The sequence below is a fragment of the Lipotes vexillifer genome, unplaced genomic scaffold (assembly GCF_000442215.2).
Source record: "Lipotes vexillifer unplaced genomic scaffold, Lipotes_vexillifer_v1.1 scaffold794, whole genome shotgun sequence".
Lineage (NCBI taxonomy): Eukaryota > Metazoa > Chordata > Mammalia > Artiodactyla > Lipotidae > Lipotes > Lipotes vexillifer.
In genome coordinates this window covers 692,876-716,269 of record NW_006799310.1, presented here as the reverse complement: position 1 = coordinate 716,269, position 23,394 = coordinate 692,876, and the positions used below count along the sequence as shown (strand labels likewise).

At 38.0% G+C, this 23,394-nt stretch overlaps 1 protein-coding gene across 1 annotated transcript in view; it reads right to left on the bottom strand.

Moving 5' to 3' along the window:
* Window positions 1–23,394, bottom strand: part of NELL2 (neural EGFL like 2) — a gene marked incomplete at its 3' end in the record, with an annotated part of 344,840 nt that overhangs the window by 246,115 nt on the left and 75,331 nt on the right. Inside the window, exons 4-9 of the mRNA XM_007471548.1 lie at window positions 10,059–10,235; window positions 9,876–9,972; window positions 7,441–7,513; window positions 7,188–7,270; window positions 5,825–5,953; window positions 4,230–4,332 (exon numbers count right to left, since the gene is read on the bottom strand). Coding sequence (XP_007471610.1) covers window positions 4,230–4,332; window positions 5,825–5,953; window positions 7,188–7,270; window positions 7,441–7,513; window positions 9,876–9,972; window positions 10,059–10,235 — 662 coding nt within the window. The remainder of the gene's footprint in view (window positions 1–4,229; window positions 4,333–5,824; window positions 5,954–7,187; window positions 7,271–7,440; window positions 7,514–9,875; window positions 9,973–10,058; window positions 10,236–23,394) is intronic.

Here is a 23,394-nt window from a genome sequence, read left to right as displayed (position 1 = left end):
CAGTTACTGTGAGGTTCGCCTGAGGAGCCAAGTATGTGCCTTCTAATCTGAGGAAGTGATATGACTTCATTATAGTTGGGACTATTATTACCTTAATGATTTGGCACTGGATTCCTGCCTTTGGATTTCACCCTCTGTTTAACTCCACCACAGTGGCTCAATGGTAGAGGCATAAAAGGTTTAGCCCCTCCTCCCAACACTTTGCTTATGTCCAGTCAAATAAAGAAAAGTGACAGGCTTGGTTCTCTCTGACTTCTTTCCCAGAACAACAACCTTCTTACTATTCAACAGTATTTATGTTTGGATAAAGGGCTAGAGCTGAAGTTACAGAGGGAAAATATAAAGGAGGCTGCAAAATAGGGCTGCTCAGAGTTGCACAAACAGCTCTGACACAGCAAGGCTGAAAGCAGTAAATAAAGGACACCAGAAAGGACTGGCCGCGTGGAAGTGCTTCATTCCTTTCAGCCTTGGCAGAGTAACAGTTCAGCGGTTAGGTTACATGTTTTCCCTTCTGAGGGCTTTAGAAACAATAAATGATTAATCTCTTTAAATAGTTCTCACTAAAGAATATACTTTGTTAATTTTATGCCATTAAAAAGGCTATCGGGCCAAAGAGTTTCAAAGATCAAATGAGTGCAGTGTGTAAAAGGAAGGCTGTGGTGAAATGTCTATTTAGGTCTTCCGCCCATTTTTTATGCTGGAGAGGGTGTGGAGAAAAGGGAACCCTCCTGCACCGTTGGTGGGAAGGTAAATTGATACAGCCACTATGGAGAACAGTATGGAGGTTCCTTAAAAAACTAAAAATACAACTACCATATGACCCAGCAATCCCACTACTGGGCATATACCCTGAGAAAACGATAATTCAAAAAGAGTCATGTACCACAGTGTTCATTGCAGCACTATATAGCCAGGACATGGAAGCAACCTAAATGTCCAACGATAGATGAATGGATAAAGAAGATGTGGTACATATATACAATGGAATATTACTCAGCCATAAAAAGTAACAAAACTGGGTCATTTGTAGAGATGTGGATGGACCTAGAGTATGTCATACAGAGTGAAGCAAGCCAGAAAGAGAAAAACAAATATCGTATATTAACGTATATATGTGGAATCTAGAAAAATGGTACAGATGAACCTACTTATAGGGCAGGAATAGAGATGCAGATGTAGAGAACAGACATGTGGACACAGAGGGGGAAGGGGAATGTGGGATGAATTGGGAGATTAGGTTTGACATAAATACACTACCGTGTGTAAAACAGATAGCTAGTGGGAACCTGCTGTATAGCACAGGGAGCTCAGTTTGGTGCTCTGTGACGACCTAGATGGGTGGGATGGGGGCTGGGAGGGAGGTCCAAGAGAGGGGATATAGGTATACATATAGCTGATTCACTTCATTGTATAGCAGAAACTAACACAACATTGTAAAGCAATTTTACTCCAATAAAAATAATAATAATAATAATAAAGAGGAAGGCTTATGTTTGTGTTTTAAAAAGTAAAACACAAAGAAATTATATTCCACTGAAATTAAGTTCTCGTAAATTATAACACTGATGCTACTGGGGAAATTTACATAGGAAAATGATACTGTTTCCTTCCCCTCATATGTAACAGTGAAACACACACATACACACACACACAGAACATCATGGATCTGTATAACTATTAGCTTCTCCCACTTTCAGCACATATGAAAATCTGAACTACCTAAACAAGCCAGCTAATGATTATTAAATTTACTGTAAATATTATTTATCCTTTATAAAATATTTTTTGCAAAACTTTTCAGAAGCACATTTCCTGAAATATTTCTAGTGACTGTTTTTAAACTTATGCATGTGGATATTGTATATTGCATTTATATGAAATGCCCAGAAAAAGCAAATACAAAGGAACAGAAGGTAGATTAGCGGTTGCCAGGGTTTGGCAGGAGAGTGGGGTGCAGAATGATTCTTAACGGTTATGGGGTATCTTTGTGGCATAATGAAAATGTCCTGGAATTAGGCAGTGATGATGGTTGAACAACCTTACAAATATACTAAAATATACTGAATTGTACACTTTTTTAATGGGTAAATTACATAGTATATATGTATATACTATATACATATATATAGTATATAAATTATACTCAATAAAAAGTTATGTCATTTCTTTTCTGCATAAAACAATTTGTGCCTAAGACACATTCCCAAATAATCTCTAATAATATTTACCATATGAACTAAATACTTATTTCTCGTAGGAAAAAAAAAAATCTATGGGTGTTTACTGAAAATATCATGCTAGCCCTCATAAAATGTTGAATTCATCAGAATCAGAGGTTCAAATACTCAAAATACAACCAACTATAGGACACAAATCCTTTATATTCCACAGCACTCATATCACTGAATGTGACCAGAAAGACAAAGTCACCTAATCCTTATTATTTTTTAACCGTATGAAATGGAAGACTCAAATGAATTATTTTGACACTTCTCCAGTGATGCTATGGTCCCCTCATTGATCACTTATTTGCAGCTTTCACTATTTTATGTGTGAGATACAGTTGATTTCCAATCATTAACACCAAAGTCTGCCAGAAGCACTTTGTATTAATGAATTTCAAAGTATTTTACCATTTTATTAAGTCTAACTACATGCTTTCTGGGAAGATTTCAAGCAGTCTGATTGAATAGGCAGCTTACTGTTGGTAACAGAGACAAATGGTAAAAGCAGAACTGAAATTCACAACTTCTGACTAATCCATCTATCCTGATGGTCCATTATTCCAATCAGCCTGTCTCTAATAAAATCAACATCACTTAATGTAAATGTGAATGTAAATATTCACAGGTAACGATGGAGAAGTATCAGTGGAAAGGATGAAAGAAAGAAAAGCCAAAAGTATGATTCCTGCCACTGTTGTGTAATGAATATAAAGCCCTATAGATGGCCCTTCTTCCTCCTACCTCCAAGCATCTACAAAGAAAACTACAGAATATCATCACAAGCTTTTCATTATTAATACAAGTTCAAGGAAGAACTCAGATTACCCCTCACCAAGGAAATTAGCTGGTGACATGTGTGAGAACGACTACATTCAACCTTTCCTGGTTCAGCCAAATCTACTTGACTAGGCTAATACACTCTCATGAAATGCATTGGCTTCAAGGTAAAGTCTAACAAAATTAAATATACATGAGCTCCTGAGGGAATTAAATCAATGGACTACAAAGCGACTTCCTGATTTTTCTCTGATAACTTGTCACTCTCGCCAGAAGGAGCACCCTGCACACTGCGTAGGCAAGAGTAAGGTATGGCAGTGGTAACGGAGACCAGTGAGCATAAAAACCCTAGAAAAAGCAGCTGTTACTTTTGTTTCCCTCTCCTTCCCTCTCCCTTGCCCTCCCCCCTTTCTGTCTTGTGTGCGTGCGCATGCATGCGTGTGTATGCTTATACTGCACTTACACAGCCCTATATAGTCTGCAAACTTTATAACAACCCAGTTTTCATATATGTTACTATTGCATGGTAAAAAAAAAAAATAATAGCTAAATTTTAAATGCCACTTTTAACATGGAATTAAGGCAATCTTTTAAAATGTAAGTAACAGAGATGCAATGATTTATGTTATTAAATAAATGATTTAGAACCCATTTGAGGATAGCTATCGATTCAAAGAGCATTTCCAGACATCAGAATTGAACTGCATACAACAGCTGCTAAAAGGCAGATGGCTTCCTCATTCAGTGGCATGAGCCTCTTTTATGAATTAAGATCATGGCCCTGCCCTGTCCACACTGGACAATCCTATAACAATGTGCATTTCTGTGGTTTGGACTAATAGAGTTTTGTGTCTTCTGCTGTTGAAGGTCACTTGTATCTTGGATTTTCTTGTTTATCTTGACTGAGTGTGGACTATTCTCAACCTAGTTGAGAGGTATTTGTATCAAGCAGTGTTAATGAGAGAAGTGCCTTCCACTAAGTTTCTTACATATCTTTGCCACTACTGTCACTATACAGAATAGATTCCTCAAGAAAAACTTTCTTGCTAAAATACAAGTATAGCACTTTTAAGTGGAAAAGAACTGCTCAACCAAAATAGAGAAGGTATTTCCATCATTTCTAAAAGCTATTTGGCTTACCCAGATTAAACCAATGATGGGTGAATATTTATTAACACAAAGCTTTATTTTTGCCAAAAAAGTATTCATCATAAAAGTTATGCTCACATTTGCATTCCTTACAGCACTTGCCATCCACGTATGCAAGAGCCGACTTGAGGGGGCAGTCAGGATTTGGGCAAATCAGAGTTTCACACTGGATGGTTCCATTCTGAGAAGAAAACAGTATTTTAAAGAATTTCCAAGTTGCAGCTTGGTAGCTTTCAAGTATTGTTTAATATATTTCTTAAATTTCAAACTCTTCATGTAAAATGTCATAAATACCACTATTCTCTTTGGTTATTATACAGCAAAACCCATAATACAGTAAAACCCACAGTAATAAATTGGGTCATAACACAGATGGTGATTGGCTCCACCTTCTGTCCAGCAACTGAGCTAGAGTTCTCACCTCCTGTTGTGAAGTGGATGAGGAAGTTGTGGAGGGAAGGGCACCTGCTGACAGGGAAACAGCAGGCTGAGGGTCAGCCTGGGGCACTCATGTCTCCCCAGATGACTCACAAAATGAGCATCAACAAACGAGGAGATTTTTGGAATAGCTGCTGCTGTGCTGGAGACCCAGTCTCAGGATGCAGAAATCTTCCCAAGGATATTTAAGCTTGGACAGGCCACCACCATGAATTGATGCTGACAATCATCACAAGAGGTGCCAAACGGGGAAAGGGGACCTCAAGAAATTTGATTCCTGAAGGTCACCCAGAGCTCCCAGGTAGGTTAGCTGCTTTTCAAGTCGTTTTACTGACTTCACATACCACATCTTGTATTTTACTCAATTTGATTTTTGGCACCCATTTAACAAGTTGGGAAGGTTTTACTGTATTTGTAAAATACAGTAAAATACTTGTAAAATACTTTAATAGGAATATATGTTCCTGAATAGAAATCATACAAAGCAGGCACACACATACACACATGTATGGTTATTTCACACTAACTTTGACCTTCTCACATCATGATCTTCCACTTTTGAATAAACTGGATGAACTTGGGAAAAAATTTTTTAGACCTCTGACTTCTTTCCAGTCAACCAGTTTTAACAGATAATTCATATGGAATTTAAAAGTTCAAAACTAAACTCATTTTGAACTTGTCTTTGCAAATGAACTTACATGTTTGAAATAATAATGCACTAAATATTCTACTTAATTAGTGAGCAATTAGAGAACTCAAACTTATTTATACTCTATAATTTGTATTCCACTGTATTAGTAAACTTTTAAAGATTATTTAAACTCCATTATTTGTTTGTACAGCCCAATCTGGACACAGTATTTCCTGTTGCACTTAGTTTTATCAAAATGCATTAATAAAACATGAGGGGAAAATCCCTGGAAAAGTAAAGGATAACAGGATAGAATCCTTTGGGAATCCCTTTACTGACCCAATTTAAATTGTTAACTTTATGTGTGGACCAGTAAACTTAAAACTTTATAGCATTCTTAAACTGTAATCATCTTTATAGGCTAGAAAGTGTCTTTAATAATGCAACACAGTCCTTTAGATTTGACCAGGTTTGCTGGCACTTTAGTGTTGTGTTTTGAGGAAATGGGCCTCGAAATTTTCATGATGACATTGTTTTAATAAATTTTTGAAGGGTGGGGACATCTGAGTTCCCTTAGTCTGAACTCCAACAAAAGCCATACCAGGCATGTGCAGTTCTTACAGCCGTCTGCCCACGACTCGAGTTCTCGGTAGGTGGTTCCCTTCATGGTGCAAGTCCTTTCACAATAGCACTGGTCCAATCTATTCATTCGCTGTTCGGCTCGAGACAGCTGTGGCACAAAGGAAGGGGCTCATATTGTTCACGATTCCAGCAATGCAGAAAAGGCAAAATACTCCAACAGGCATCTGACTGTTTTTCAGGTGAATAACTGTAATGATGGCTGTGCCCATCAACTATTTATTATAAATATACATAAGCCTTTATTTTTTTCATTTTATTCTTTTCCATTGTGATTTATTACAGGATATTGAATATAGTTCCCTGTGCTATACCGTAGGCCCTTATTGTTTATCCACTCTATATATAATGGTTTGCATCTGCTAATCCCAAACTCCCAATCCAGCCCTCCCTCACCCACCTCTCCCTTGGCAACCGCAAGTCTGTTCTCTATGTGTGTGAGTCTTTTTCTGTTTCATAGGTAAGTTCATTAGTGTCATATTTTAGATTCTATATATAAGTGATATCGTACGGTAACTGACTTCCTCTTTCTGACTTACTTAATTAGTATGATAATCTCTAGGTCTGCCCATGTTGCTGCAAATGACTTAAGACTTTAATTTAAAAGAAGGGATTTTTTCCCCTCTTCTTTTTGTAGTAAACTTGCCCCCTGCCTTTGGGGGAAAAAAGCAGGATTTATATGATGGAAAAGAAGGCTATGTCAAAATAGCATCATCCACAATGCAGAGAAGCATTTTCCATTTTTAAAACTGTTTAATTTCATGACTATGTTTGCTCAATTGCAAACATAAATTTTAGAATATATATTGGGTCAGAAACAAATCATTGATATACAACACAACTTCCAGGTCATAAGTAACTGCTATGCAACAAGACAACAGCCTGGTGAAACTATAGGTAAACTTGATACAGGCTTAAGACAGACAATATTCCTACAACTGTAACATAGTGGTAGAAAGATTTCGTGGGACCATTTCCTTGACATAATTCTAGTGCTCATATTCTTTACAAAGTCCTCTTGCCTCCTTCCTTGCAAAGAAAAACTAAATAATAATAAAAACTAAATTAAACAATAAATCCTATTGTCATAATAAGCAGTGTAGTAATCTGCCTCATTCTTGATTTACTGAATCATTTGTTATACAGATGGCTAGGGTTTGAATATTTATAAGCCCCTTTCTTGAGCAGGGATTTCGGTTCAGTCCTGGTACACAGTAGGGTATTAGAAAAGTCTCATAGGTGAACAACTGTGGTTATAAAAGGAATTGTAAGGAACCTCAAGGATTTTTGAGCTCCCCCGGACTCTATTTCTAAGGAGCTTTTACCTTGGCTGATGTTTTGGCTAAAATGTCCTGCAGCTCCATGATTTTCTGCACGAGTCCATGAAAGTCATTGCAAGTTGGACAGGCTAGAATTACAAACACCACATTGGTCAAGTTATATTTATAAGGAGTTCAATCTGGTTAAGTCTATGCTGACAACTAATATATGAGAACTCCAATTTCAAACTGACATTTTGGACAAAACTAAGCAAGAAGCATACTTTTCATTACACGGTGCGAGAACTAATGGACTTACTGCGATTAAGATCTGGGCACTGAGCAATAAATCCTTGGGGCATGACAAGTAATTGTACATCTTGCATTATACCCTGTGTGAGAAAAATTTTGAAAAAGACGTATTACTTTCATCTACCCAAATTATGTTCAACAGTCAAGTTCATGAAGGGAAACATTACAGGATAGACTCACCAAAATCCCTGAATAAAATCTTTTGGAATACATTGCTTTGACTTCAAACCAAAGGGAAAGAAAAACATCAGGCAGGCAAAATAGATGAATACCCATGGACTTTCTTATTGATAATATTTTTAAAGCCTTAAGATTAAATGTCAAGATATAATTAAGAGGCAATAGTATGTGTCTGGGGAAGTTATTTTTAGTTAGCCACTGAAGAAAGGCTTGAAAATGACCTTTAAAAATCAACCTGAAAATCACTTTGGGTTTCAACAACAGTGAAACTGATACCCGTTTTAAGTTAACTGCAATCATCAAAAAGAAAACAAGAGAAAGGCTAAGTCATAAGAGCAATGCTTATTTGAGCATTTCTTGTTTCTTGGTTGGATATTTTTAAGTGAATTTCTCAACTGAAAAAGGACAAGAGATTTATTAAACAGCTACAGGAAGACTTAGTGCTGAGTCCTTAGGAGTACAGAAAGTTTAGCCTAAAATTTTTTAAAACGCCAACTGGAAATGACCCATGTTACACAGAAGGTCACATCACATGTTTACATGTGAGATTTACATGCATCCTTTGTCATTAAGATATAATTAGCTTCCAGCTTACAAGGCTCTTAAAACAATGGCCAAATGGTAGCTCAGAAACGACCTCATCAGACACACTCCAGCTGTCCCTTTCATTCACCACCCCTCTCTCTTCCTTCAACATCTTTGTATATTTTCTTTAAGTAATATTTCACTTTATCCCTTTAGAAAAATGGAAATAGAACATTTAATGACAGAGGTGACATACCAACATATTATTAAGACAAGATTTACCAGTCAAATCCTGGCCTATATATCTTCTACACATTTAATCTGATTAATAGCATGGTACAAAAACAGTGTCAGTGTAAATGATAAATATTTATGTATACTATGTGGCAATTGCTGGATCTGCTGTTTGCTTGGGGTTTGGATCAGGGAAGCAACTTGTATACAACAAAATCCTATCACTTGGTAGCAGCAACATGAAAGCAAAGCTACCATGTAGAGTTCTATAGTTTGTGCACTGCCCAAATCTAGTGAGCACCATTTACAGTCTACAGTAAAAATGATGGCCCCTAGAGTAGTACACATAACTGACATGTGAGGTTTCCTGATGCCACATCTGGGCTCCATGGGGAAGAGTGCCATGATTAAATAGAGGAGAGACTCGGCACCTATAGCAAAAACTTGCTATCCCTTATGTGGGAAAAGAGCACTGATTTTTCAGGACTCACAAGCATGGGATCAATTCCCCATGACTGGCTTTGGATAAGTTGTTTAAACTCTCTGAACAAGTTTATGCATATGTAAAAGAGATTTTAAAAAAATTAAAAAGGCCCTGCACCAAGGCTAACAAGACTAGGATTCGATGAAATAACACATTCAAAGCACCTGGTTTCCAGGTAGCAGTTTAAGTGAGTTTTAAAAATAGCTTTCTGGGAATACAAACCTTTCTTAGAACACAATTTTAAAGTTACTGGTACCTGCTCTAGCTAGAAATCCATGAGTTAGACACATCACCTATCCTTCTTTCATTTAACAACCATTTGCCGATCCTCTTCTGTAAGACAGGCAGTGTCAGAGTCATTGGAGGGGAAATGATTACACTATGGGCTTGTAATCAGGCAATTTTCTGAACTTTATTTCCTCAACCTTAAAATACTGAAAGTTAAACGGTATGTCTTTTAGATCCTGTGATGCAATTCCATGGAGTGTGTCTCTAAATAGACAATAAGAAAAAGATATAAATTATAACTGCTTTCTAGCTTTGATAGATTTGTGCATATATATGTATTCCTTTCTCACTTTTAGAAGTACGAAGAGACCATGAATAATGAATATTGAAAAGTTTTAATCCTCTATTATTAACACCCCAATAAAAGTATCATCAAAGGTTATATTTCAAAGGTAGAGAGTTTATTTGTATATCAACATTTTAGATTTTTATTATTCTGAATGCCTGATTTCAAGATGTTAACTCTGCCCTGATTGAGCCTTGTGATCATCTCTGTTATGTTTAAAGTTCAAACTCATTCAGGAAAAAAAGAGAAAATAGTGCTGACCAGCTAAATTAAACACCAGTGTAAAAAAAAACAAAAAACTAAAACAGAAATAGACACAAATAGAAAAAAACTATACACATCAAATTATTTTGCTTTACACCATAAAAAGCAAAACATACTTTTCCAAATTCATTAAAAAACATTTATATTTACACTTTATGCTCAGACCTTAGTCAGAAGATACCTTAAAATATCCGTGTGCATTATTTCTCTGTCCCAGCCAAAATGATGTGCCCACAGGCAAGTCTGTGGAAGGCTTTTCCACGACTCTTTCATATATTCTGCAAAGAAGCATCAGGTAAGTAATGTGCATTAACCGTCATTTCTTAGAATCTTCCATTACCTGAACTGAGAACATTTCACTTACTTATTGCAGTCGACGTGTAAAATCAAGTGGGAGGCACTGATGGCTAAGGAGAGCTTGTGCCACTTATCATCAGCCAAAATGTAAGGAAACACTTCTGTGTGGGGATGGTGGCTGCCGGAGGAGTGGTAGTGCAGTCTGACTTCATTCCGATGGCCGCTGCTTTCCAGTTCCAGGTACCTGCACAGAGAAGAAGAATCACACGAGGCACATTGAAAATAAAGCTCAAAAATGATGTACATGACCTCTGTCTCCAGAAAGATGGAATAGACACACCTTTCCTATTCCTCCCAATAAGTACAACTAAACAGGATATTATAAAACAAACAATAAGAAGAGTCTGAAAGATGGAGAAAATTTTTTAAAAATGCAAAAGGGCACTCAGGGCGCGAGTAACAACAGAACGTGAGTGAAGAGGGTTTTCCTTTTTCCTCATATATGCCAGTCTTGGAGGTGGAGAAACCAGCAACCTGGAAATACCAATGGATGCAGACAAAACAATTCCCCTCAAAAGCCTGCTCATTCTAGCTAAAGTACCAAAAAAGGAGAAGCCCAGAAAGACAAAAACTTTTAGAGAGCAACCACTCTATTCCAGCCAAGCACCACAGGAAAAACTGTGATTCCATCCCCAAACATGTCAGCAAAGGCTAAGTGGAGAGTCTAGATTTTCACTCTCTTGAGGCAGAAAACAGGTACCCAACACCTCTGCCAGGGTGGTGCCAACAAAGGCCAAGTAGAGAGCCAAGAATTATAACCCTGTCAGCCAGTAATGAGATGAACCATGGCATCAGTGGAGACCATGTTCCAACCCTAGTAACAAAGCACACTGCCTTCTCAGAGGAGGCCTAGTGGAGAGTCAGAACTTTCACCATCACCCTGCAGTACTGACACCATCCCTACCAGAGTGTCTGGTAGCGACCATGTGGGCAGTTGGAACTTCCACCCCCTCATCCAGAAATAATAAAAGTTCTCACTTAATTGTCAACTGAAGGCCTAGTAGGGAACCTGGATTTCTAGTTCCACCTGGAAATAACAAAATGACACCCCCTCATCCTCTGCCAGTGCATTATCACAGAAAGTCACATAAAATATGGAGTTTAATGAGATCCAAGTCTCAGAACATCATACAAATATATCCATGTTTCAATCCAAGTCTCAAAACATTATACAAAAATATCCAGGTTTCAACCCAAAATCAAACACCATACCAAGAATCAGAAAGATATCAAATATAATGAAAAAAGACAATCAATAGAAACAAACAAACTTGAAACAAATGAAAAAAAGTTAGAGGCTGAGATTGGTTCAAGATGGCGGAGTACCAGGAGTGCTCTCCCTCTTGCGAGAGCACTGGAATCACAACTAACTGCTAAACAATCATCGACAGGAAGACACTGAAACTCACCAAAAAAGATACCCCACATCCAAAGACAAAGGAGAAGCCACAATGAGATGGTAGGAGGGGTACAAGCACAATAAAATCAAATCCCATTACGGCCAGATGGGTGACTCACAAACTGGAGAACACTTACACCACAGAAGTCCACCCACTGGAGTGAAGGTTCTGAGCCGCATGTCAGGCTTCCCAACCTGGGGGTCCAGCAACGGGAGGAGGAATTCCGAGAGAATCAGACTTTGAAGGATAGCAGGATTTGATTTCAGGACTTCGAGAGGACTGGTGAAAACACAGACTCCACTCTTGGAGGACACACACAAAGTAGTGTGCACATCAGGACCCAGGGTAAGGAGCACTGATCCCACAGGAGACTGAACAAGACCTACCTGCTAGTGTTGGAGGGTCTCCTGCAGAGGCGGGGGTGGCTGTGGCTCACCACGAGGACAAGGACACTGACAGCAGAAGTTCTGGGAAGTACTCCTTGGTGTGAGCCCTCCCAGAGTCTGCAATTACCCCCACCAAAGAGCCCGGGTAGGCTCCAGTGTTGGGTTGCCTCAGGTCAAACAACCAACAGGGAGGGAAGCCAACCCCACCCATCAGCAGACATGCGGATTAAAGTTTTACTTAACTCTGCCACCAGAGCAACACCCAGCTCTACCTACCACCAGTCCCTCCCATCAGGAAGCTTGCACAAGCCTCTTAGATAGCCTCATCCTCCAGAGGGCAGACAGCAGAATCAAGGACTACAATCCTACAGCCTGTAGAAGGAAAACCACATTCACAGAATGATAGACAAGATGAAAAGGCAGATGGCTATATATCAGATGAAGGAACAAGATAAAACCACAAGAAAACAACTAAATGAAGTAGAGATAGGCAACCTTCCAGAAAAAGAATTCAGAATAATGATAGTGAAGATGATCCAGGGCCTCAGAAAAAAAATGGAGGCAAAGGTCGAGAAGATGCAAGAAATGTTTAAGAAAGACCTAGAAGAACTAAAGAACAAACAAACAGAGATGAACAATACAATAACTAAAATGAAAAACACACTAGAAGGAATCAATAGCAGAATAACTGAGGCAGAAGAACGGATAAGTGACCTGGAAGACAGAATGGTGGAATTCACTGCCATGGAACAGAATAAAGAAAAAAGACTGAAAAGAAATGAAGACAGCCTAAGAGATCCCTGGGACACCATTAAATGCAACAACATTCGCAATACAGGGGTCCCAGGGGAGAAGAGAGAGAGAAAGGACCAGAGAAAATATTTGAAGTGATTATAGTCAAAAACTTCCCTAACATGGGAATGGAAATAAATAGTCACCCAAGTCCAGGAAACACAGAGAGTCCCAGGCAGGGTAAAGCCAAGGAGAAACATGGCAAGACACATAGTAATCAAACTGACAAAAATTAAAGAAAAATAAAAATTATTGACAGTAACAAGCGAAAATGACAAATATCATACTAGAGGATGCCCATAAGGTTAATAGCTGATTTCTCAGCAGAAGCTCTACAAGCCACAAGGGAGTGGCATATTTTTAAAGTGATGAAAGGGAAAAACGTACAACCAATATTACTCTACCCAACAAGTATCTCATTCAGAGTTGATGGAGAAATCAAAATCTTTACACACAAGCAAAAGCAAAGAGAATTCAGCACCAACAAACCAGCTCTACAACAAATGCGAAAGGAACTTCTCTAAGTGAGAAACACAAGAGAAGAAAAGGACCTACAAAAACAAACCCATAACAATTAAGAAAATGGGAATAGGAGCATACATATCAATAATTACCTTAAACGTGAATGGATTAAATGCTCCAAACAAAAGACACAGGCTCGCTGAATGGATACAAAAACAAGACCCACATGTGTGCTGTCTACAAGAGACCCACTTCAGACCTAGGGACACGTACAGACTGAAAGTGAGGGGAAGGAAAAAGATATTCCATGCAAATACAAATCAAAATAAAGCTGGAGTAGCAGTACTCATATCAGATAAAGTAGACTTTAAAATAAAGAATGTTACAAGAGAAAAGGGAGGATACTACATAATGATAAAGGGATCAATCCAAAAAGAAGATATAACAATTATAAATATATATACACCCAACATAGGAGCACCTCAACACATAAGGCAACTGCTAACAGCTATAATGAAGAAGTCGAAAAGTGAGGGACTATAACATCTCACTTACAACAATGGACAGATCGTCCAAACAGAAAATTAATAAGGAAACACAAGCTTTAAATGACACAATAGACAAGATAGATTTAATTGATATTTATAGAACATTCCATCCAAAAACAGCAGATTACACTTTCTTCTCAAGTGCGCATGGAACATTCTCCAGGATAGATGACATCTTGGGTCACAAATCAAGACTTAGTAAATCTAAGAAGATTGAATTCATATCAAGCATCTTTTCTGACCACAATGCTATTAGATTAGAAATCAGTTACAGGGAAAAAAATGTAAAAAACACAGACACATGGAGGTTATTTTATACATTACTAAATAACCAAGAGATCACTGAAGAAATCAAAGAGGAAATTAAAAAATACCTAGAGAAAAATGAAAATGAACACAAGACAATCCAAAACCTATGTGATGCAGCAAAAGCAGTTCTAAGAGGGAAGTTTCTAGCACTACAATCCGACCTGAAGAAACAAGAAAAATCTCAAATAAACAATCTAACCTTACACCTAAAGGAACTAGAGAAAGAAGAACAAACAAAACACAAAGTTAGCAAAAGGAAAGAAATCATAAAGATCAGAGAAGAAATAAATGAAATAGAAACAAAGAAAACAGTAAAAAAAGATCAATAAAGCTAAAAGCTGGTTCTTTGAGAAGATAAACAAAATTGATAAACCATAAGCCAGACTCATCAAGAAAAAGAGGGAGAGGGGCTTCCCTGGTGGCGCAGTGGTTGAGAGTCTGCCTGCTAATGCAGGGGACACGGGTTCGAGCCCTGGTCTGGGAGGATCCCACATGCCGCGGAGCAACTAGGCCCGTGAGCCACAACTACTGAGCCTGCGCATCTGGAGCCTGTGCTCCACAAGAGAGGCCGCAATAGTGAGAGGCCGGCGCACCGTGATGAAGAGTGGCCCCCACTTGCCACAACTAGAGATAGCCCTTGCTCAGAAATGAAGACCCAAAGCAGCAAAAATAAATAAATTAATTAATAAACTCCTATCCCCAAAATCTTCTTAAAAAAAAAAAAAAAGAGGGAGAGGACTCAAATCAAGAAAATTAGAAATGAAAAAGGAGAAGTTACAACAGACATCACAGAAATACAAAGCATCCTAAGAGACTAATACAAGCAACTCTATGGCAATCAAGTGGACAACGTGGAAGCAATGGACAAATTCTTAGAAAGGTATAACTTTCCAAGACTGAACTGGAAAGAAATAGAAAATACGGACAGACCAATCACAGGTAATGAAATTGAAACTGTGATCAAAAATCTTCCAACAAACAAAAGTGCAGGACTAGATGGCTTCACAGGTGAATTCTATCAAACATTTAGAGAAGAGCAAACACCCATCCTTCTCAAACACTTCCAAAAAACTGCAGAGCAAGGAACATTCCCAAACTCATTCTATGAGGCCACCATCACCCTGATACCAAAACCAGACAAAGAGGGCTTCCCTGGTGGCGCAGTGGTTGAGAGTCCACCTGCCAAAGCAGGGGTCACGGGTTCATGCCCCTGTCCGAGAGGATCCCATGTGCCACAGAGCAGCTGGGCCCGTGAGCCACCGCCGCTGGGCCTGCGTGTCCGGAGCCTGTGCTCCACAACGGGAGAGGCCGCGGCGGTGAGAGGCCCACGTACCGCAAAAAAAATTTAAAAAACAGAGAAAGATACTACAAAAAAAGAAAATTACAGACCAATATCACTGATGAATGTAGATGCAAAAATCCTCAACAAAATACTAGCAAACAGAATCCAACAACACATTAAAAGGATCATACACCATGATCAAGTGGGATTTATCCCAGGGATGCAAGGATTCTTCAATATATGCAAATCAATCAATGTGATACACCATATTAACAAATTGAAGAATAAAAACCATATGATCATCTCAATAGATGCAGAAAAAGCTTTTGACAAAATTCAATGCCCATTTATGATAAAAACTGTCCAGAAAGTGGGCATAGAGGGAACCTACCTGAATATACTAAAGGCCGTATATGACAAACCCACAGCAAACATCACTCTCAATGGTGAAAAACTGAAAGCATTTCCTCTAAGATCAGGAACAAGACAGGACGTCTACTCTTGTCACTATTATTCAACAGAGTTTTGGAAGTCCTAGCCATGGCAATCAGAGACGAAAAAGAAATAAATGGAATACAAATTGGAAAAGAAGAAGCAGAAGTGTCACTGTTTGCAGATGACATGATACTATACATAGAGAATCCTAAAGATGCCAGGAGAAAAGTACTAGAGCTAAGCAATGAATTTGGTAAAGATGCAGGATACATAATTAATGCACAGTAATCCCTTGCTTTCCAATACACTAACAACAAAAGATCAGAAAGAGAAATTAAGGAAACACTCCCAATTACCATTGCAACAAAAAGAATAAAATACCTAGGAATAAACCTACCTAGAGAGACAAAAGACCTGAAGAAAACTATAAGACACTGATGAAAGAAATCAAAGATGACACAAACAGATGGAGAGATATACCATGTTCTTGGTTTGGAAGAATCAATATTGTGAAGATGACTATACTACCCAAAGCAAACTACAGATTCAATGCAATCCCTATCAAATTACCAATGGCATTTTTTACAGAACTAGAACAAAAAAATCTTAAAATTTGTATGGAAACACAAAGGACCATGAACAGCCAAAGCAGTCTTAAGGAAAATAAAGGGAATCAGACCCCCTGACTTCAGACTATACTACAAAGCTATAGTAGTCAAGACAGTATGATACTGGCCCAAATACAGAAATACAGGGCTTCCCTGGTGGTGCAGTGGTTGAGAGTCTGCCTGCCGATGCAGGGGACATGGGTTCATGTCCCGGTCCAGGAAGATCCCACACACTGCCGAGAGGCTGGGCCCGTGAGCCATGGCCACTGAGGCTGCGCATCTGGAGCCTGTGCTCCGCAACGGGAGAGGCCATGACACTGAGAGGCCCGTGTACAGCCAAAAAAAAAAAAAACACCGAAATATAGATCAATGGAACAGGATAGAAAGCCCAGAGATAAACCCACACTCCTATGGTCAACTAATCTATGACAAAGGAGGCAAGGATGTACAATGGAGAAAATACAGCCTCTTCAATAAGTGGTGCTGGGAAAACTGGACAGCTACATGGAAAAGAATGAAATTAGAACACTCCCTAACACCATACACATAAATAAACTCAAAATGGATTAGAGACCTAAATGTAAGACCGGACACTTATAAAACTCTTAGACGAAAACACAGGAAGAACACTCTTTGACATAAATCACAGCAAGATCTTCTTTGATCTACCTCCTAGAGTAATGGAAATAAAAACAAAAAAAAACAAATGGGACCTAATGAAACTTCAAAGCTTTTGCACAGCAAAGGAAACCATAAACAAGACGAAAAGTCAACCCTCAGAATGGGAGAAAATATTTGCAAACAAATAAACGGACAAAGGATTAATCTCCAAAATATATAAACAGCCCATGCAGCTCAATATTAAAAAAAGAAACAACCCAATCAGAAAATGGGCAGAAGACCTAAATAGACATTTCTCCAAAGAAGACATACAAACGGCCAAAAAGCACATGAAAAGCTGCTCAACATTACTAATTATTTGAGAAATGCAAATCAAAACTACAATAAGGTATCACGTCACACCAGTCAGAATGGGCATCATCAGAAAATCTACAAGCAACAAATTCTGGAGAGGGCGTGGAGAAAAGGGAACCCTCTTGTACTGTTGGTGGGAATGTAAATTGATACAGCCACTATGGAGAACAGTATGGAGGTTCCTTAAAAAACTAAAAATAGAATTACCTTATGATCCAGCAATCCCACTACTGGGCATATACCCAGAGAAAATCATAATTCAAAAAGACACATACACCCCAATGTTCACTGCAGCACTCTTTACAATAACCTAAATGCCCACTGACAGACCAATGGATAAAGAAGATGTGGTACATATATAAAATGGAATATTACTCAGCCATAAAATGGAACGAAATTGGGTCATTTGTAGAGACGTGGATGGATCTAGAGACTGTCATACAGAGTGAAATCAGAAAGAGAAAAACAAATACCATATATTAATGCATATATGTGGAACCTAGAAAAATGGTACAGATGAACCAGTTTGCAGGGCAGGAATAGAGACACAGATGTAGAGAACAAACGTATGGACACCAAGGCAGGGAAGCGGCGGGGGGGGGGGGGGGGGGTGATGAATTGGGAGATTGGGATTGACATATGTACACTAATATGTATGAAATGGATAGCTAATAAGAACCTGCTGTATAAAAAAATAAATTTAAAAATTAAAAAAACAAGTTAGAAAGCCTCAGCAAAGAAATAGAAGGACCAAATAAATAAAGAAGAACCAAATGGAAATTTTAAAACTGAAAAATACAGTAACTGAAATAAAAAGCTCAACAGCAAAATGGAGGGGACCAAAAAAGAGTCAATTAAGTAGAAGACAAAACAAAAATTATTCGATCTGAGCAGTAAAGACAAAACAGAATGAAAAAAAATGAACAGTCGCCGAGCCCTGGGAGATTATAACAAAAGTTCTAACATTTTTATAATCAGAGCCCATAGAAGAGGAGAAAGAGGGTGAACTAAAAAAGTACTTGAATAAATAATGGCTGTAAACTCCCCAAATCTGGTCAGAGAAATAAACTCACAGATTCAAGAATCTGTGCAAACCCCAAACAAGATAAACTCAAAGGAATACTGATCATAACGAAACTTCTGAAAACTAAGAATAAAGAAAAAAATATTGAAAGCAGTGAGAAAAAAAATTGACACGTTATGTATAGGAAAAAACAATTAGAATGGTAGTGAATTCCCCAGAAGAAACAATGAAAGCCAGAAGGAAGTGGAAAAATATTTTTGATGTGACAAAAGAAAAAGCTATCAGGCCAGAATCCTATACCCAGTGAAAATATCCTTCAGAGATGAAGAAATCAAGGCATTCTCAAATTAAGAAAAACAAGGATGATTTGAATCAAGTTTTAAACTTAGATATGCTATGTTTAAAGTACCTAATGAGCATTCAAGAGGACATGTAGGGAGGTCAGCTAGATCTACCAGTCTGAGATGGAGAGAGGTCCATTATGGAAATAGGACTTGGGAGTCATAGACATAGGGACTGTACTGAAAGCCATGAAGGCATAGGGATTACCCAGGGAATTATTATAGATGAAATGACACATTAACATTTTGAGGAGGAACTAGCAAATGAAACCAAAGGCCAATGAGAGTAGAGGAGAAAAAAAGTGATAATGGTGTCTCTGTCACTAAAAAAATATCTGATAAAATACCAACTATCCACTCATAGGGGAATTATACATCCATGTTCTGGAACACTATGCCACTCTCTGAAAGCATGAGGTTCTGACGTGAAATAATGCCATAGTTAATTATCAATATTAATTAAACTAAAAAAAGCTCTATAGAATCCCATTTAGTTTGAGAAAACTCTGTGTGTGTGTGTGTGTGTGTGTGTGTGTGTGTGTGTGTGTGTGTTTAGAGGAAAAAAGATCAAGAAGGATATATGCCAAAATGTTAACAGTAGTTACCTCAGGGGAGTACAATTTGGGGGAAAGGATGCAAGAACCTTCTCAAATATTTTTATAACCTTGAATTTTCTCCATTAATTATGTATTACTTCTTTAATATAATACATACATACACACATATATAGTAAAATTCTATTTTAAGGTAAAAAATAAACTAAGTAATCCAGAATATAAATCATGTGTAAACTTATTAAGCATAAATAAAACACTAAGTTGTTTGGTCTTTGATCCAGAAGACACCAATCAGAGAGTCCCTTCTATCTTATTATTTGATAACAAGTATTCATTATTTAATCAACTAGTGAGTTTTATAATGACAGAGAGATATTTGCATTTAAAAAAATAACATCAGCAAACACATCACCCCATTGCTATATACCTTCAATTCTTTTACCACATGGAGGCAAGAACCCTACCACTGCTGTCAGTCTGATCTCTTCCTCTAGATATTACTGTCACCTGTATTGAATTCCTAAATTTGAGGCACCAGAATTATCCTTAATAGCACAGAGGCTGACACTATGCTGCACAAACAAGAACAACCCTTCAGAGTTAAATATTTTACCAAAAATTACATTTTTATCAGCATCATTCGCTCAGTTTTTTTAAATGAAATAGATATGTAATACACAACATCTAGTGAAAAGAAAAATAAATAATGATGTAAAACAGAAGTGTGCCTGGCATGTGGTGAGAATTCAATAAATATTATTCATTTCCAGAACTCCACCTGTCCCCCACTGGGTGGCATCTAAGTGGGAGGTGACCTCCCCTCACCTATCCCCCCATGCCAAGGCTCAGCAGATCAGTGTGGCTAAACACCCAAGCCCTAAAAGCCTGACCTCCGCTTCACATCCTGGTAGCCCTCCTGGTAGCAGTAAGCTACCTCATCTCTCTGTGCCTCATCTGGTTACCCAACTATAAAACAAAGATAGAAACTGCACTTGCCTCAAAGGACTTCCGTGAGGATTGGAATGAGTTAATTTAAGAAAGCACTCAGAACACTGTTGGGCACGCCCAAAACATGTTAGATATTTTTTTCATTTCAAAAAGCAAAGGTCAAATCCTCCGTCTTCCTCCCCGGAGTACAGCCGGGGACAGGTCCATGACACATCTTAGCAATCTGACACTCTTCCTTTGGACTGGGTATATGGATGAAGCACAGCAAGGAAGAGAGGGAGGAGGGACCCCTACATTGCGATAGGGCAGCAGCATCCCAGTCAGCTATATTAAGGTCACTCTGCATCTTGCTTCCTGTGTGCTGACCTGCCAAGGCACTTTTGATTATTGCCTCCTCCAAATTCTGGTGCCTCAGCCTCCCATCAGTACTGTAAGCTACCCTGCCTGTCCACCACCCCCGAAGTCACCTTACAAGCAAGAACCCTAACTAATACATTACATTTGTGACCATGGGGAAAATATATAATTGGAATAAAATGTATTAACATTTTTAAAAGCAACTGAGTGACAGAACTATGTATGAAGTTTAACCTTCTTTGTATTGTCCTTTATTTTCCCTTTTATGTTTAATGAGCATTTACTACTTTAAATTGAAATCACATTTTAAATCCCAAGAAGATAATTTGTCACACTTCAACACATCATGTTGCCCTGATTTGTTATTCATAATCTTGAGAAGTAACTAAAATCAGAAATAAAGTTCACCCTTTATAATAATTTATGCCCTTGTTAATCAAATATCCTTTGCAATGGCAGAAATATAAACTAAGACTAGGCTTTGAAGAAATAGGCAACAGTGGTAGGACATCATTCATTTTAACAACCTCCTTCATAACTCAAGATCAAATGATAAAAATAAGGTCATGTCTCATCCGCCAAAAGGTTGCACACAACATGAAATGAGAATGTTTCTGCCACCTTAAATTAAACCTAAATAGAAAGATGATCAGATCACCTCAGAACATTAAGCTACAACCCAGTTGTAAATCAGTCACTTGAAGAAAAGCCACAGGCACTTCTAGTGCCAACTATATCATTAGTGTGGTTCATGGATGGTACAACTGCAAAGGAGTTATGTGCACAGGCTTTGGAATTGAAAACCAGCTCTGCCTCTCACTACCATCTATGACCTGACCTCTCACTGCCTCAGTTTCCTCATCTGTAAAATAAGGATTCAATGGGATAAGCCATATAAAGCCTGGCATCTGAAACACAGGAAGCACTCAATAAATGGTAACTATTTTAAGTATTTGTCAACAGTCCCAATTAGGCATCATTTATAAAGTCCAGCTTTTTATAGCCAATTCTGTGAATAACAAGCAATTTGAACACATTTTTTTGAAATTTTTTTGAGACAAAGTTCTCATAACATAAAACTTACTGTTTTAAAGCATACAATTCAGTGTGCTGAATACATTTTTAATTGAAATAATGCAGAAACCAGGAGGCATAACTTGCAGATAAAAACAGAAGATTAATCCACTCTCATAGAAACTAAGTGGACAGCACTGGTATTATGGGGGCTCTAGTGTAACCAGTAAAATATGAAACATGAAGTCCAGTGGTAGGGCCAAATTTACTGTAAGTTAGGCTGCTGCGTTCACTTATTAGAAAGAAAACGGCTGTTTCACCTCGCCTCTTCCAACGATTCCCTCAAGTATTGAGGGAGATGGGAGAGTGGGGAGTAAAAGGTGTACTTTTTGGCATCCTTCATTAGAATCATAATGATTCTGTTTTTATTAGTTTTTAACAGTATTTGGTCATCAGCAAGCCAGTATAATGCAGCAATTTAAAAGACCTCAGAGTCTTAATCCTGTCTCCATAGTTCACGACTAGACAAGTTAAAAATCTCCAAGCCTCAGTTTCCTTCCCTATCAAATAAGGGTAATAAGAGTTGTGAACTTACATGGCTGTTTTGTAAATGAAATAACTTATATGGACTTACTTTACACAGTTCCTGATAAAGAGTAAGCGCTCCATACACATCATGATTGTGATTTATATTTCCTATGACATATTTATGCATGATATTTAAACATCAGCAAATTTTCCGGGCTGATTTTAACTTAAACCTGAATATCAGACAGAAAGTAATTTAGTGAGAATCTACCCAGATAATGATGTTTGCATCTCATCTATGATATTCCCATCAAATGGTCATCCAGTTTGTTTGAATTCATCTGGTGACCAATAATTCATGACTTCCTAAGGCCAATCATTTCATTTTTATAAAACAAAGACCTTGCTTATATTAAAATATAAAGGGAAGATGGTTTTTTAAACTATGATTTATTTGTTCATTTATTCCAGCAAATATTTACTATGGGACTGAGAATACGGCAATGAATAAGGCCAAACAACGGTGAAGCTTGGAGATCCTCAATAATAAACTCATTATTAACTGAAAAATGTTTAGCCATTTCAAAACTAATAATACTACTACTATAAAAATCTTGCTGCAAGAAGAGGAATGTAGCTAGATCAGTGAGGGTAACAAAGCTGCTTCAGGAATAATATAGCTAGGAAGCAAAATTATATCACCAAAGGGAAAGCGAAGTAGCAAATGGAATTGTATTATGATTGAAGCCTTGGCATCATACATGATGGCTTGAATAACAATCTCTCCATCTTATTACCCCACATAACTGAGTTTACAATAACATAAAGGGGAAAGTGGCCATTCATGAAATGGAGGCAATTTATTACTAGCATGACACAAAAAAATCTAAGAAATAACACCTTGAGCTATGATCCTGGAGGGCAGGAGAATTTAGTGGCATCATGAGTACTTTTTAAATATCACTCTGAGAACGGTCTTATACAAGGATGGAGAAAGAACAGATATGATAAAGCACTGGTAATAAGTGGGTACTCACTCCACAGCACAGGGTATGCACGAAAGTCGAGTTGAAATGTTGTTGGATAAAGGGTAGCACCTACTGAATGCTATGTCCTCTCATAACCTCCATTCACTTAGTTGTGACGGAGACCAAGCAAGTGGAAATTAGTGAAAGACTGAAGAGAAAGGGTTCAAAGAAGAGGCAGACTCAAAGAAGATGAGTCTTCCCTACTTTATCAAGAATGAACCCAGGAACACACTGTTGTAAGGTTGAGGAAGATCAACTAGGGAATACGGATTGCTGTGATGATCTGAAAATGCACATATGCAAGTTCGTAGAAAATCTGGCTTACAGATTTGACAAGGGGTTCACAGAT